The sequence below is a fragment of the Phyllopteryx taeniolatus genome, chromosome 21, assembly GCF_024500385.1.
Source record: "Phyllopteryx taeniolatus isolate TA_2022b chromosome 21, UOR_Ptae_1.2, whole genome shotgun sequence".
In the NCBI taxonomy this organism is placed as follows: domain Eukaryota; kingdom Metazoa; phylum Chordata; class Actinopteri; order Syngnathiformes; family Syngnathidae; genus Phyllopteryx; species Phyllopteryx taeniolatus.
Window position 1 is genome coordinate 12,993,916 of NC_084522.1, and position 15,627 is coordinate 13,009,542.

General features: G+C 40.5%; 1 protein-coding gene across 1 annotated transcript; it reads left to right on the forward strand.

The window, feature by feature from the left end:
* The first annotated feature begins 282 nt into the window (after positions 1-282).
* Positions 283-11,482, forward strand: csnk2b (casein kinase 2, beta polypeptide). Its single transcript, XM_061759194.1, has 7 exons — positions 283-437; positions 896-977; positions 1,717-1,819; positions 3,437-3,552; positions 6,319-6,394; positions 6,952-7,141; positions 9,499-11,482. The coding sequence occupies exons 2-7, from the start codon at positions 906-908 to the stop codon at positions 9,587-9,589; spliced, it is 648 nt and encodes a 215-aa protein (XP_061615178.1). The 5' UTR covers positions 283-437; positions 896-905; the 3' UTR covers positions 9,590-11,482.
* The last annotated feature ends 4,145 nt before the right edge of the window (positions 11,483-15,627 follow it).

Consider the following 15,627-nt stretch of genomic DNA (forward strand, 5'->3'; position numbering starts at 1 on the left):
AAATGTCTTCAGTTATTTTTGTGTGGCCAGTGAAGCCATGATATTGGGATTTTATTATTTTTTTTTTACACGAAGTGGAGAACACAGAAATATACGACTAACCGTTATGTTTTTTTTTGTTTGTCTGTTTTGGTGACAGGAAAGATTCCAATGGGTACGTATAAGTGTAACAAGAGTTTAGCGATGTGTGAATTATGGTGTATAAAGTCAGGACAGTCCCTTTTAATTAAAGAATACGTGTTGAAGACATTGGGATGTTTTTTTTATGTAGTACTCGAACTCGCCATGTAGTGGCAGCAGTGCGCGATCTGCGCCGGAAGTAGAGGAAGAACCTCCTGAGCTGAGCTGGTGTCCATTTTATTTACGCCCGATACGTTGCTACATTGTTTTGAGCTGTCGAATTTTTCAGCTGCATAAAAAAAACAGTACAAAACTGGGTAAGCTCATACAAATTGTTACACAGCTTTCCCGAAGGGTTGAAAAACGTAGTCATACATTAACGCCACTGACTAAAGCTCTTCCGTGTTCTGCAAGGATGCGCCATATTGATTGAGCTCTAGTTGCTTGTTCGTTTTAGCATGACTAGCTAGCGATGGCTATAAAAAAAAATATTAATACATTGCAGTGTGGAACTGCGTTATAAATTCAAGATCAGACGCTAAAGTAAATTTTTCGGGACCTCCGAGTATGTTCTTGCTAATAGAGAGTTGTTGATTACAGTGGCTAAAACAGACCTAACTCGTCTGTTAGCCTAGCATTAAGCCTGGGCTCGTCGGCATTTCTGAAATAACATTTTACAGATTTTTAATTCAACCTTTTTTGTGTTGCTTTAGTACGGTGTATCCCAATAACTTTGAAGACATTGCGATCGTGTATCTAACGGTGACACTTGTAGGTTTTCAGAGATGAGCAGTTCAGAAGAAGTGTCGTGGATCTCTTGGTTCTGCGGATTAAGGGGGAATGAATTTTTCTGTGAGGTACGATTCTTCCACCTAACATATCTGTTAACATCTCCAGTACACCATTTTATACATGTTACGAACTTAAATGCAACGGTAAGTGCACTTTAAAGTGGCATTTACAGAATGGGTGGGCAGGTTCTTCTACACTTGACAGGATTGAGATTTCAGGACAAACATTTAATCAAAAATGCAGCTTCCACAAATATAATTGATTGAGTAAATGAACAATAGTTGAAATCATCTGGTTTGCAGTGGTTTAGAACGAAGTCATCATCATGTAGAGGGCCGTTTGTGATAGTTTATCTGACCCAAATATTAGAAACCTCACTCTGCAGTGCCGTTGTACAACTCTGGAATTTCAACCACAATGATAAACATACGGCATTGTTGGATAAATCAGTAGCATTAAAAGTGTCATTAAAAAAATTGCGTTATTGTCATTGTGAAGTTAAAATATTTGCTACACCTTCTTGATCTCGAGATTTTTGTAGGCGTCTCATGAATGTCTGATAAGTCTATGTCTCACTTTTCGAATGATTCCTTCACCGCTATTGACATTGCAATCTTGGGTTGCTGATCAAACATTACAAGAAAAAAGTTAAACATTTGAAATATTGCTGGTATTAAATTTTACTCAACTGCAAACTAAGACTATACGATATACACTACCAATGGAAATAGAATGTGAATCTCATAAATTCTTTGTCTCAGTTAACTTCTGACCTAATGATCAGTGTTTGCATTTGGTTGGCAGGTGGATGAGGACTATATCCAGGACAAATTCAACTTGACAGGCCTCAATGAGCAAGTTCCCCACTACCGCCAGGCTCTAGACATGATTCTGGACCTTGAACCAGGTGTGTAATTTACATATCCATACATAATATTATTGTGTGAAATATATGGAATACCTTTCATTAACTTGTATTTGACAAGTGTAGTTTAGGACACACTACTGACAAGTTATCCTTTTATAAACTGTCTGGGTTTGGTTGTATTCTGATGAAAACATTGAGAAAGCATGATATTGTCACTGTCAGGTGGAAACCCCAGATATGGACAATTTCATATTTTCTTTCACAAATCGATACTATTGGTCTGTCCCCACGCCTTGTATTATTTTTACGCATTGTTAATCAATTTAAAGTATTGAAAATAGCTTGAGAAGAAATCTTGAATATATGACCTGCCTGAGAAGTGTCATAAAACTCTGCCTCTTCCTCACTTCGCGGGAGTCGTGCGGCATTATGTCGCCTCAAGATTGAAAGTCTGGGTGTTTTTTGGGACAATAAGGAGAACTAGATAGGTTAGACCATTAGACACATTTGAGGATGCCTATTTTGTTAAAGCTGGATAGCTGTAATGCTTCATAGAAAAAGGTTTACATGCAGATTCATTTCCGCCTATTACACAGCTTAGTGAGCTAATTTTTGTATTTACTTGATCACGAAAGGCCCTAAGGCCTGTGGCAAACTGAGCGACGCATCCAATGCAACGAAAGTTGAACAGAGCGAAAATCTTATTCGGCAACTTTTCGCTCTTTATTAAACAACAAAAATATGCTGCGATTTTTAAGCGGGAAACTGATTGCAATAAAGACAGGAAACGGGCAACAATAAAGGAGAGTGTGTAGATATTTTGAGAGGCTGTTGGGGATGACTTCCATGCCTTTCGGTGACAGAGACTGACTGCTCTTTGCTTTCTAGCCACAGGTAAATTATAAATATAGTTAACCCATTCACTACTCGCTGTTTTCAAAGCAGAGTTTTAGAGCATTTTGACGGAGCTTTCAAAACCAACAGACTACTGTGTTGTTCTGTGACAGTATAAGCAGTAGAAAGAGTAGATTTGCTTCTTTTACCAGAAAGTTTATTTGTAGCATTTTCCGTTCTACAGTAATCAGCAGGAGAATATGGTGTCGTTTCACCAACAACACTGGTTTCTGACCAATAAACTGAGAAAACCTTTCTTTTTGTGAAAGGAAACGTCATTGAAGATTTTAGATAGCCCATATGTGGAAATGCAAGTACAAATGCTTGTTTGTCTACATGTGCCCTGTGATTGACTGGTGACCAGGCCACGGTGTACCCCTTGCCTTGCACAAAGTCAGCTGAGATAGCCTCCAGCTCACCTGTGATTCTAAGGACATGTAGAATAGAAAATGGGTGGTGGCACTTATTGCACTTGCACTACTCTATCAGTATTCAATTAACGGACTGTATTTCAATCTACGTATAGATCGACAGAATCATGTATAACATGAGCAGAGGAAAAATAACTATTTGGATGTTTCAATTTTATGATCGTTTGCTCAGCTCTTGAAGTAAGCAGTGTAGTATGTAAAGATATTTTTTTTACTCCCTGTTTGTCCTCCTGTGTATCTTTCGAGCCTGTATCATTTCTCCCATATTGGAGTACTGTGAATAGCATAGTACTGTCAGTCTCCTATTGTACCTCTTCCAATGCGCCTGCAGATGAGGAGCTGGAGGACAATCCCAACCAGAGTGACCTGATCGAGCAGGCGGCTGAGATGCTGTACGGCCTCATCCACGCACGCTACATCCTCACCAACCGAGGCATTGCACAGATGGTAGGTGCCGGCTACGTCGGCGAAATCCACTACTGCCGCCACACCAACAAGCCCATTTTTCCACTGTGTCCTTCTCAATGAGATGTTGTGCCATGGTAACAGTTGTTTTGTAATAGAATTACGTGATTTTACTCGTGATTACGTGATTTCACTAGTAACGTTATTTCTCAGGGACGACTGGATGGAATTGGCTGAAACTTGTGATGCATCTACTTATAACTCTATTATGTGCAACTATGAAGTTTGGTGCTACACAGTTGAGTTTACTTGATGCCATAGATGCCTGAAGTTGTAAGAACCCCCACAAAGATAGTCTTTCGTACCCTTGACAATAATATCTCGGGGAAATAGTAATTATAAATGGTCGAAAATTCTTATTTGGATTTAGGAAGGTATCATGCAAAAGCTGTGAATCTTTAAATCTGTTATCTTGAGTAGATAGTACTGTAAGATAATTTAAGGGAAGCCCCATGTTTAGTTTTACGTCAGCCCCGAGGACGTAGGATTTGAAAGTACAGGTGTACACTTTAGTGTTGTAACACTCGGGACTGGTGTTGGTTTCGAGACCACATTTTGAAGCTCTTTGTCTTGGTCTTGTCTCGGACTCTACTCCCAAAAGTCTTGGTCTTGTCTTGGTCTCTGACTTTTCCGTCGAGACCAGCACTGATCTGCTATTCTTCAACTTCATGAATGTAATGAGAAGTGCTTAGTAAAAAGAATAAATACCCTGAATTCATGCGTCAATAACTCCTCACCACCCCCGTAATGACTGCACCATTGACAGTGTTGTGACTGACATGAAGAGGAACTGCCTTTCTTTTTTCCGGTTCTTCAAAATAAACCATCGCGGCTGCCCAACATCCACCTAACAGCCGCCAACTCAAACAGCAGTGTTACTTGGCAATATATTGTAAAGCATATACTTCTATTTAATCTATATATGTGTTGTTTACTTATTATAGTGTTACAATATCGCTATTCCTCATTAAGTCAATATTGCTTTTAACTTGTAGGTACTCTAGTGCATGACGTGTTGGTCAGCAAATAAGAAGCTGCGTAGTGTATGACGCACCGCTAGGCTAGTAGACTTTCTACGAAACTCAGCGCAACTGTGGATGCGTTATTTTTTTCTGATCCAAGTTGTCGAATAAATATGCCTTTTAGGCAAAGCGCACGTGGCGGGGAAAAGCGCGAATGGACACGTTTACTCCAAGATGCAAGACAAAGTTTCAACACCGCAGCTTAACAGTACTATATGTAGCTGTTACTTATTATTTCATAACACACAATGGAAATTGCAGCACTGTACCTAATTTAGTGGCCAGTCAATTTGTGTTTGAATGCATAACTTTGCAGGCAAACAAACAGTTATACTTTAAGCTTACTTTGGGTGCACACACTCCTGAAGAGAGCAGCGTTGCAATGAGTGCTTAAAGCTATTCATGTGGCACAGCTTGAAGCAGGCATCAGGTGCAGGTGGAGATGGGCTTAGCTCAAGTTGGAGACCAAAACAAAAAAGCAAGAAAATGACGACAAAATTTAATTTGAATCATAAGTACAGTAAGTACATCAACATGTACTTAAGCGGTGTAAATAAATGTTTTTCTGATTGAAGGCTTCCATATTGATTGATTTATGTTAAAATTAAAAAGATTCTCTGCGGGGGGCCGGAGGACCCCCCAGACACCCCTACAATGTTTTTTTTTTTGTTTGGGGGGGGGGGCGCGTCTGTCAACTTTTTCATGCCTTTGGTGTTTGCATGCCTGACGGTTACAATCAATACTTTAGTTTCATCTACTACTCGGGGAACCCCTTCACCAATATCCACCATTAAGCTCATAAGGGCCAAAATTCCAAAGTATTCTCCATGCCGACCCCTGAAAATTATAGCGACGTTCCTCACTGCATCACTTGTCCTAAAAAAACAAAACTTGACTTTAATGGCACAATGGAACATAATTTGTGAGAAGAGCAGTTTGGGCAGTAGAATCCGGCATTACCAGATAACTAGCAACCCTTTATTGCTCACTGACTGTTTTTTTGTCAATGTCTTTATGTCTCAAAAGTGTTCTCTGTCAATTGACTGTCTGTTGTCATACTAGAGCGGCTCCAACTACCGGAGACAAATTCCTTGTGTGTTTTTTGGACATACTTGGCAAATAAAGATGATTCTGATTCTGAATAGAGTCACTGATGGTGTAGTGGTACACTCGCCTGACTTTGGTGCAGGCAGCGCGGGTTCAGTTCCCACTCAGTGACGGTGTGAATGTGAGTGCGAATGGTTGTCCGTGTCTTTATGTGCCCTGCGACTGACTGGCGACCAGTTCAGGGTGTAGTCCGCCTTTCGCCCGAAGTCAGCTGGGATAGGCTCCAGCGCCCCACGACCCTAACCAGGATAAGCGGTGTTGAAAATGGAATGGAATGGAATTATTCTGAATAGGTCATGTACTTTAGTCATCAATTATGATTGAGGATTTTAGAGCCGTTTGAAGTGCTCACTCCATTTTTAGTTTAGTTTTTTTTTAGAAAATTCCATCAAGATTGTAGCCACTTGTCACGTTGCTAATGACAGCTCTGAGAAGACAATGCCTGAGAGGAAGTGAGAGGTACACCAAATCAATTCTGACAGTGGCTTTCATAAGATCTTTGGATACATGTATTGTACTTGATGGCGGTAAACTTACAAGACTTTTTGCTAAATAGTGACCTTACATTCCATCACAGTAACTGATTTTGGTGTTTATTTAATATGTCCTCTTGATTTAGTTGGAGAAGTATCAGCAGGGCGACTTTGGCTACTGTCCTCGCGTCTATTGTGAGAATCAGACTATGCTTCCCATCGGTGAGTAAACAAAATCAATGATTTAATATAGTATAATTAGAAATGAAATATTTCAGATGATTGTTGATTTACTTTCTTTGTTATTCAAAGTAAAACGTATTGCAATGTTTTGGTAAATCTATGGGGGCCCTCAGTACCGACATAGGTTTTCGAGGTTACGAGCGGTGCACAATGGACTTGTTTGCGCATGCAGCGTAAGAATATGTTGTAACACGGCACAAATGGGAACGGTCACTTAGCGCTATTTATACTGTTTTGACATTTGATTGTTTTACATTTATGACCCAGAAGTGATTATTATTTTTTGTAATATACCCATGTACTGTAATTTTGACTTCACTACTGCGTTAGTGTCGCTTAGTGAAAGAATACAGCTAGTTCTGATGTACAAATTGGGATTAAGTCTCCACTGTAGAAGACAAACTCCATCATAAACAAAAACAAAAAATAGAAAATTGAACAGCTAGTCAGGAGTTGTTCCAATCGCAGGGTTACCTTGTCAGATATAGAATGCATCAGGTAAAATTTCTGCGTTTTATTGTCTTTGTCCTCCACAGGCCTGTCAGACATCCCAGGAGAGGCCATGGTGAAGCTCTACTGCCCTAAATGCATGGATGTCTACACACCCAAATCCTCCAGGCACCACCACACAGACGGAGCCTACTTTGGCACCGGCTTCCCGCACATGCTCTTCATGGTTCATCCCGAGAACAGGCCCAAGAGACCCGCCAATCAGTTTGTCCCGAGGTTGGTATATTGACTACCTCAATGCAATTTACCTGCTGTTGTAAGTAATAAATGTAAATGAAAAATATATGTATGTAAGTAGTGTATAGTATTCCCTCGCAATTCACGACAGATAGGGACCGAGCCCTGCAGCGAATATAAAAAATCTGCGAGTAAGCGATTATTGCTTTGGCCTGAGCACAAATACAGCGATTCGGTGAGTTTTTCAACGAATAACAGGTTAAATTGCAAAAACATCCACAAATGTGTGAATGAATATGCCACGGTTCATTGTAACAAAGGAAAGCAAACCACATTTATTTATATAGCACATTTCATACACAAGGTAACTCAATGTGCTTTACATGATTAAAAGCATTTCAAAACAAAGAAAAGAAACTGCTTATTTAAAACAAAGAGAGAAAAAAAACAGAACACTAACAAAAATACATGTACCTGAAAAGTAGCATGTCTAATATTAAAGCAAGCCAGATAACTTAGTCAGCCCGTAGCCATCTAAATATGATATCAGTAGTACAATTTCCACAGAATGTAGAAACTTTTGCATCTAGTTTTAAAAGCAAATGAGACCCCTTGCTGTGAGCGACACTGAAGCAGGTTAATCATACTGCTGCCGTATTCAAATGGTGGCATCTGCTCTAATAAGCGCAGTGCTGCTGCTAACTGCTGCCTGCATTTCCTCTTTTTAAGACATTACCATAAAATGTGGTCTATTGAGCACACTGGTATACAGTGTTCCTCTGAAATGATTCACTGTGTAAGGTGCACACGCTGAATAAAAGCTAAACTTGAAAGAACACACACAAGTAGCACATATTAAACAGACAAATGTGAGTGAAAGCAAAAACGATCCTCGATTCATTTACTCCTCGTTCATGCAGCGGCCTTGTTGCCTTTTTCAATGGCCATGTCGATAGTCTTGAATGTGAAAGCTGCATCTTGGGTGTTATGTCACGTTTTCAGCATGGTGAGGGTGTGCGCTTGAGCAAAGCGGAGGAAACAACCGATCCAAATGTCAGTCAACATTGCAATATGGAGCTCATCAATAAAAAAAGATTTAAAAAGAAGAACAGTAAACACAATTTCGGCGAGTTAAAAAGAAGCTAAGAATAGAAAGTGGCACGCATGGGCGGTGGAAAATCCGCACATAAGCCACATCATAGTTTGAGCCGCCGGGGTCAAAACTAACGGGAAAAAAGTCTAGGCTTGATGTCGGAATTTTATGGTAACGTAAATATACGCCTCCTTTTTCTCCTCAGGAGAAAAACATAAAGGCAGGTGTATCTTACATACAGTATGAGGATGCCAAAACAAGGGAACACTTAGTTCCTCTTCCCTTACTGCCTTAATGAAAGGAACTAAGACTAAAGGGCACACTTCTCCATCGACCAGTCCACCCAATGTTAGGTATGTCTTGCTACTCTTTCACGCTAGCATTTGCACCAATAAATGCCTCTTCTAAAAATCAACACTAAATGATTAACACCCTGGACTTTATGCACTTAAAAGACTACCAGCCACAATTGTAAGGAAAAACGGGTACGGAGGATCCTTTACTGAGAGAGTAGTACCCGACCGATGTGGATTTTTTTTTATTTTATTTTTTTAGACCAATTCTGATATTTGACAGTATAAAATTCTGAAAAAACAATTAATCTGCCAATTAATAAAAAAAAATGCACAATGAGTACTTTTTTTTTAATCCCTTAATGCTTACAACGACCAATTGCCGATTTGAAAAGGGCTTATATCGGCCGATTAATCGGTTAGGCACTACAAATTACCTTTAAATACAATCTCTTATGTGCTCAAATCTTTAGAATTTACAAATTCCTATTGTCTAATTTTAACAATGAAGCACACTTTGACACGGGCATCTTAATTGTTATCAATTTAGTGCCCCGCTACGCTTGTGAATTTACTAATGCAATCAACAGTGTGATTTTCTTGAATATATATCTTTGCCCCACCCCAAAAGAAAATCCATTGGGGTGAGGTGTGGTGGTCGGAAGTCAAGTTATCACTGTATTTTGAAATACTAAACAATAGTTGCGTTAAGCCAGGCTAACATCAGCCTTTGTCCCAAGTTTATTGCTGTCCCAACACCCAAATGATGATGTTGTCAGGAGACATCAAACATGAGAATTCCACGGTGAAAGGAGGGAACACTCCCTCCCTAAGAGCAAATACAATGCACTACACAGTTTGAAGCGCCCCATCAATTTGAATCGTAATGCTTTTGTTGCGTCTTGTCAGCTTTGTTTGAAGCTTTTGTCCAGCGCATTTTATTTGTCGCTTGGCCAAACCAAACAAGTTTCGTTCAATACTAGAGGATGTTTGTCGCCCTCTCTCTCCAGGCTGTACGGGTTCAAGATCCACCCAATGGCCTACCAGCTGCAGCTGCAAGCAGCCTCCAGCTTCAAGAGCCCCGTTAAGGCCATCCGCTAGCGGACCGGTCAAGAGACACAAGATGACAAAGAATATTGACAACAAAAAAAAGGCGAGCGGGGGGGGGGGGGGGGGTAACCTGTGTTTTCCAAAAGCTACACAAGTGACACCTCCCCACTCTGGAGACTGTATTATTTTGGGGTTTAGATTAGAGAAAATGAAAGCAACAATATGAATAATAATGATGATTCTGAGGGTGAGCGAGACAGCCATAATCTTCATCACATAAATGTATACCCAACCTCCCCTCTGTGAAGACATACACATATACTACTCACACAAAGTTAGGGATGTTGGGCTTTCGAGTGAAATTGCAGGATGAACTTAAAAAGCATTATAACCTTTACAGTTGAATTTAATTTCACCGTTTCTCACCTTTTGAATGCACATTCAATTGTTCAGTATTTCAGTACTTTTTGTACAACTTACTGTTTTTCTAACAAGGAGATCAATGGCAAAAGATGTCAACTTCAATCAATTAAACTTTATTTTTTATAGCACTTTTAGTCCATAAAATGCAACTCGGTGTTTTACATGTATTAAACTCTATGCCTTTCTGTGACTCTGGTCTCATGATGTCAAAATGAACTGCTTGAAGAAGAGGACTATTTAAATACCAATTCCAATGAAACCAGGAAATGTATTGGTAAATTTATGAATCAAGAATTTTGACTCAGCTCCTTGTTAGAGAACAGTACTGAAACATTGAACATTTGGGTGTGTATTTCAAAGTTCAAACTGGGTCAAATTAAGTTCAACTGTAAAAGTTTAAGCGCATATTAGGATCATCTTAAAATTTCACCCAAAAGTTGAATACCCCTAACTATTTGTGGTTATATTTGGTATCCCACACACTCTCCTGACCAAACTGACAAGTGACAAAAATGAATGATTTTCAAATAATTTAGAAAAGGCAGCGTTGTTTTGCAGTTTGCTAAAGAGAGTCACTGGAATTCTGCACCATCTCCCCAATAAACCCACAAACATGGCTGCCAGCAACTTAAACACAGTACAGTAACTGATTTATTTTTTCTGTAATGCTGGTTCATACAAATGTTTGCTGTTTTGGTGTCAAAACAAAGCATCTGCCTACAGAGATAGTGTGTTTCTACTCTTAGGGAAAACAGGAAACAGATTAAGCTAGCAGTCTGTAAATGACAATTGTTCTGTAAGATGTCCTTGGTAGCAGTAGGCCAAGCTGCCCCAAACCTCCCACCCCTCCATTTATCTCGTCATAGTTTGCATTGGTTGACTTTTTTTCTTTGTTCGTTTATATGAAGCCACCATTTAGCATAACTTGTGGAGACCAGCTAGAAATTGCCTGCACAAGCAGCCTCGATAACACTTCACATCGGGCCCTGTCTTTAATTTCATTTTCTAAACAAATTGTGCAGAGTGAATTCAAATATATTCTACAAATGAACAACCCGGATCTATTGCTTATACAAAGTTCCGTGCTTGCTCTTTCTGCTGGTTTCCAGTCTTTGTGCTGGGCTCGGAGCCATCTGTGAACATTAGCTTCATGTCTAACTTACAAACATCAGGATGTTTTTCAACATATTCATCTTCTGAATAAATAGCCTTTTTTCCCCCCCAAAAAAATTATCATCATAACGACACTGCAGCACAGCACTGATTTCACTGCTGCAACTCGTTTTTAGGTTCTGCAACAGCCAAGACCACCAGCTGTCATTGTAGTTTCTTTGTAAAACGCTTTGTTTCCTCTCCTCGCTCTTTGTTTTTCCCGTTGTTGGAGTTTTTTAGTTCACTACACACAAGTGAATCTGTATTTATGTGTCCACAGTTTTAACTCCTGTTTGTTTTTCTCTGTGCTACTTGGGAAGGGTCAGCCAGATTCCGAAATCTCAATAAAAGTTGATTCTTCTTTTCCTACTTTTTGCCCCTTTTATTCTTAATTGACTGTACTGCACCTTTGTGAGGGTCCACATTGTTATACATCACAACAGTTATTTCTTTGAGTGTATGAGTTGAGGTTCCCGTCGCTGTAGCTGCCTTTGGCTACACAGTGTGACAAGACTTCAGAGTTTCCAGGGGGAGTATGACTCAGGAAAAACCTCAAACCACACTTTGGGAAGAGCCCGGGTTCCTACTTCTTTTTCTTCTACAACCGTTCACAAGAAAAATCCTCTGCCTAGTGAAGCTGGAGATTAGGGAAGTTATTTGGAGTAGACCCTCCTCCAATCTGCCAAATGGTAAAAGGGTGTGTTTTGATTTCTCCGGTGGTTATGATGCTTACTGTAGTAATGTACAGTCTGTGCCACTCCCATGTTGTACTTTAGCAATTTCCACCCGATATTATCAGCCTCATGGAATGTGTTGTCCAAATCCTTCAGAATTGTCATGGCAACATACAGGGGATGTCTAAGGTCGAACACAATCTGTCCAGGCTACAGAGGCCAATTTTCCCCAAGGGTATTTGTATGAACAGTATCCCAAAAATGTAGATACAATTATTTGTACGAAACATTTTAACGTGCAGGTATGTGGAAAAATATTAGAATATCGAGGGAAAGTCCATTTATTTCAATAATTTGTCATGGTTAACTACACACAGAGTGCAATATTTCAAGCCTTTGTTTCAATTTTGATAATTATGCCAGAACAACAAAAAATCCAGTATTTCACCAAATTTGAATGTTTCATGTGTGTAACAACAAAAAAAGATCATAAACACAGAAATGTTGGCTTTCTGAAAAGTACTTTGTTGGGCCCACTATTGCATTAATCGAGTTGGCGTGGCATGGAAGTGATCAGCCTTTGGCAACGTTCAGGTGTTATTGTAGCCCTAGTTGCTTTGATATTGGCCTTCAGATCGTCTGCATTTGTGCCAAATGCTGCTGGAAAATAGAATCATTGTCTCCGAAAAGCTCGTCGGTAGCAGGAAGCATGAAGTGCTCTAAAATTTCCTGGTAGACAGCTGTGTTGACTGTGCACTTGATAAAAGACAATGGACCCAGATCAGCAAATGACATGGCTCCCCTAACCATTACTGACTGTGGAAACTTCACACTGGACTTAAAGCAGCTTGACATTCGTGCTTCTCCAGTTTTCCTCCATATTCTGGGACCTTGATTTCCAAATGAAATGCAAAATTTACTTTCAATCGCAGGGCACAAATAAACAACTATTCGGACTCACATTCATACCTACGGACAATTTAGAGTCTTCAATTAACCTAGCATGCATGTTTTTTGGGATGCGGGAGGAAACCGGAGTGCCCGGAGAAAACCCACGCAGGCACGGGGGAGAACATGCAAACTGCACATAGACGGGGGGCTCAGAAGTGTGAGGCAGACGTGCTAACCAGTCGGTCATCGTGCCGCCCTGGACAAATATAAAACAAAATACTCCCTTGGGTGGGGAATATTTTGCTTCCAATTTGTGGCATCATCAACATCAATGCGCCCTGGTTCACGTTCCTCCATGTCGCTGCTGTCCCTGTTTCTTCTGTCCCCAAGATCTCAATCAATCAATCAAAATCTATTGAAAAAAAGGAACATATTTTAACAAAGTAAAGAGCAGTTTCCAATGTTGGGAGTAAAATTCAACAGTCGTCAGAAATATAAATACTAATGTACAGATACCAGAAAAATCTACTTAATTACAGTAATGAAGTATTTGTACTTTGTTACTTCCCACCAGTGGATTTAGTTGTTTTTGCATAATGCTCAATGTATAACTCCCAACTGTTTACTTTTTCAAAATGGCTGCTGTGAAAAGGTCACTAACATGACAAAGTGAGCGGCAAGTCTGGCGACTCAGTACTTTTGCAGTTGTTTGGCTTTTGACAAATCGGGAATCTCCATTTCACTCACATGTGATCAGTGGCTGATGGAATAAAAATTATTTTAGCTCCGTTACAGCCTCACACCCTATTTCCAAGTAACACGTACACAAATATTTGTCTTGAAAACAAAGCAAAGGTATTTTACCCGCCTGAGGAGCCTCCCCCTTTGCAAGTTATTTCAAAAAGATGACGACAAAGAGGTTGTTACGTAACATCGGAGGAGAACAAATCCTTTCCCGCAGTCAAACACAACACCAACGCGGACGAGTGTCATTTGGCCAAACAAATTTGAAGGATCCCGTTTTTATTGTTTCGGCCAGGACTCTGCCTGTCAGTCATTGACTAAATGTTTAGTGTTCTTCACAGGGGTGTGACACACAAACAGAGAAGACAAACATACTCAGGCAAGACGAGGCCTGCTCGTCAGTGTTTTATTTCCCAGTCTTTTCTGCGGCTTGAGATTAAATACCGACCAGCCTAGGCCCGAAACTGCTGAACAGATTGTGTTTTCAGGGATCATTTCTAGCATAGTGACTCACACAGCTGACTTTCATGTAACTGGCGATGGCTCAATTCCCACTCAATGCCCCATTCACAGTCACCTTGTACCGGAATTGACTGGCCATCAGTCCAGGGTTGTGGTCCACCTAGTTTGGGGCACCCAAAGTCCAACTTCATCACACCCCTAAAGATAATATCAGTTTCAGAAGCAAAAAAGGGTTAACTCCACTTTCCGCTGCGTGTCAAGAGCCGATTATTGAAAACTGCTTTCAAGAATTCCAGCTTCAAATTGCTCGTTTTTGGTTCTAAATGTGGAGACGTGAGTCAGCTGCTCCTCAGCGCAGGGGCGGATCCAATCGAGTAGGAGACAAGGGCCGTGGGCCAGCACATAATCTATTTGCCTTACTACCTTCAACTGAAAACTGAATTGATTGATGGATTGGTTTTACCTTGAGTTGAAAAATGTCAAAGTGGCCCTTGGAAAAACTTTGGACGACCCTGCCCTAAACGCTCCCACAGCCCTGCAATTTTCAAACGAAAAAGAGGTGTGCAAAATAGTTGAATTCTGATTGGATTTGGACGATTTGGCAATTTGGATTTGCTGTTCCAACGTGATGGTGATAAAATCTGCCTTGCCTGAAGTGGTCTAATCTGTTGGAAATATTATTTATTTGAAAACAATTCGTTTACATCAATTGAAATGACATCTCGTTAGCCTAATAGCATAGTTGTCTCAGTCATATTTGAATGTTTTTGGGAAACAAGAAAACAAGTTTTAGCAAATACATTGTTTGTTGTTGTTGTTGTTGTTGATGATGATGATGATGATGATGACTCAGGCGGTTATAGCATGATGAAACCACCTCCAAGGTGGTGGTCCGGAAAGCAGCAGTGTGGTTCTTCAGTACCGTTCAACCGCTTTCTCGACCACTGTTCCATTCACAAACCTAGAACAGACTACGAAACGAATATGGGAGTAATGAGATGGTGTTTTAGGTGCTATCACAACAGCTATAATTGGTTTTCAAAGTAGCACATTGCTCCTGCTCAACCAATGCGGTAATTGACGCACGTGACACGTGGCCATTACATTCCACAGGAAGTAAAGATGAAGTGTTAATCCAGTCATTCCCCCCCCAGTCATGATATTTGAGCTTCATTTTACGCGCATAGTGAGCGTTCACCTGCCGTTTCTTTACGTCGCCTGTTATCTTTCTGTTATGTCAAGTAACCCGAGTGGAGTTTTTGTAACAGTTTAACTCAAATGTCCTAATTTTTAATTTTATTTTTATGATACGTATATCCATCCATCCATTTTCTGAGCCGCTTCTCCTCACTAGGGTCGCGGGCGTGCTGGAGCCTACCCCAGCTGTCATCGGGCAGGAGGCGGGGTACACCCTGAACTGGTTGCCAGCCAATCGCAGGGCACATACAAACAAACAACCATTCGCACTCACAGTCACGCCTACGGGCAATTTAGAGTCTCCAATGAATGCATGTTTTTGGGATGTGGGAGGAAACCGGAGTGCCCGGAGAAAACCCACGCAGGCACGGGGAGAACATGCAAACTCCACACAGGCGGGGCCGGGGATTGAACCCGGGTCCTCAGAACTGTGAGGCTGACGCTCTAACCAGTCGTCCACCGTGCCTGATACGTATATGCATATTGAAATCAAAATTAGACAGGAAATCATCTTCATCTACGCTACAACTATGTAGTGGTAATGGT

Excerpts from the sequence above, each read along its gene's own strand:
- csnk2b (XM_061759194.1), top strand. The coding sequence starts at position 906 with ATGAGCAGTTCAGAAGAAGTGTCGTGGATCTCTTGGTTCTGCGGATTA. Across the intron at positions 1,820-3,436 it reads GATTCTGGACCTTGAACCAG|ATGAGGAGCTGGAGGACAAT; the intron begins GTGTGTAATTTA and ends ATGCGCCTGCAG. Across the intron at positions 3,553-6,318 it reads ACCGAGGCATTGCACAGATG|TTGGAGAAGTATCAGCAGGG; the intron begins GTAGGTGCCGGC and ends CTCTTGATTTAG.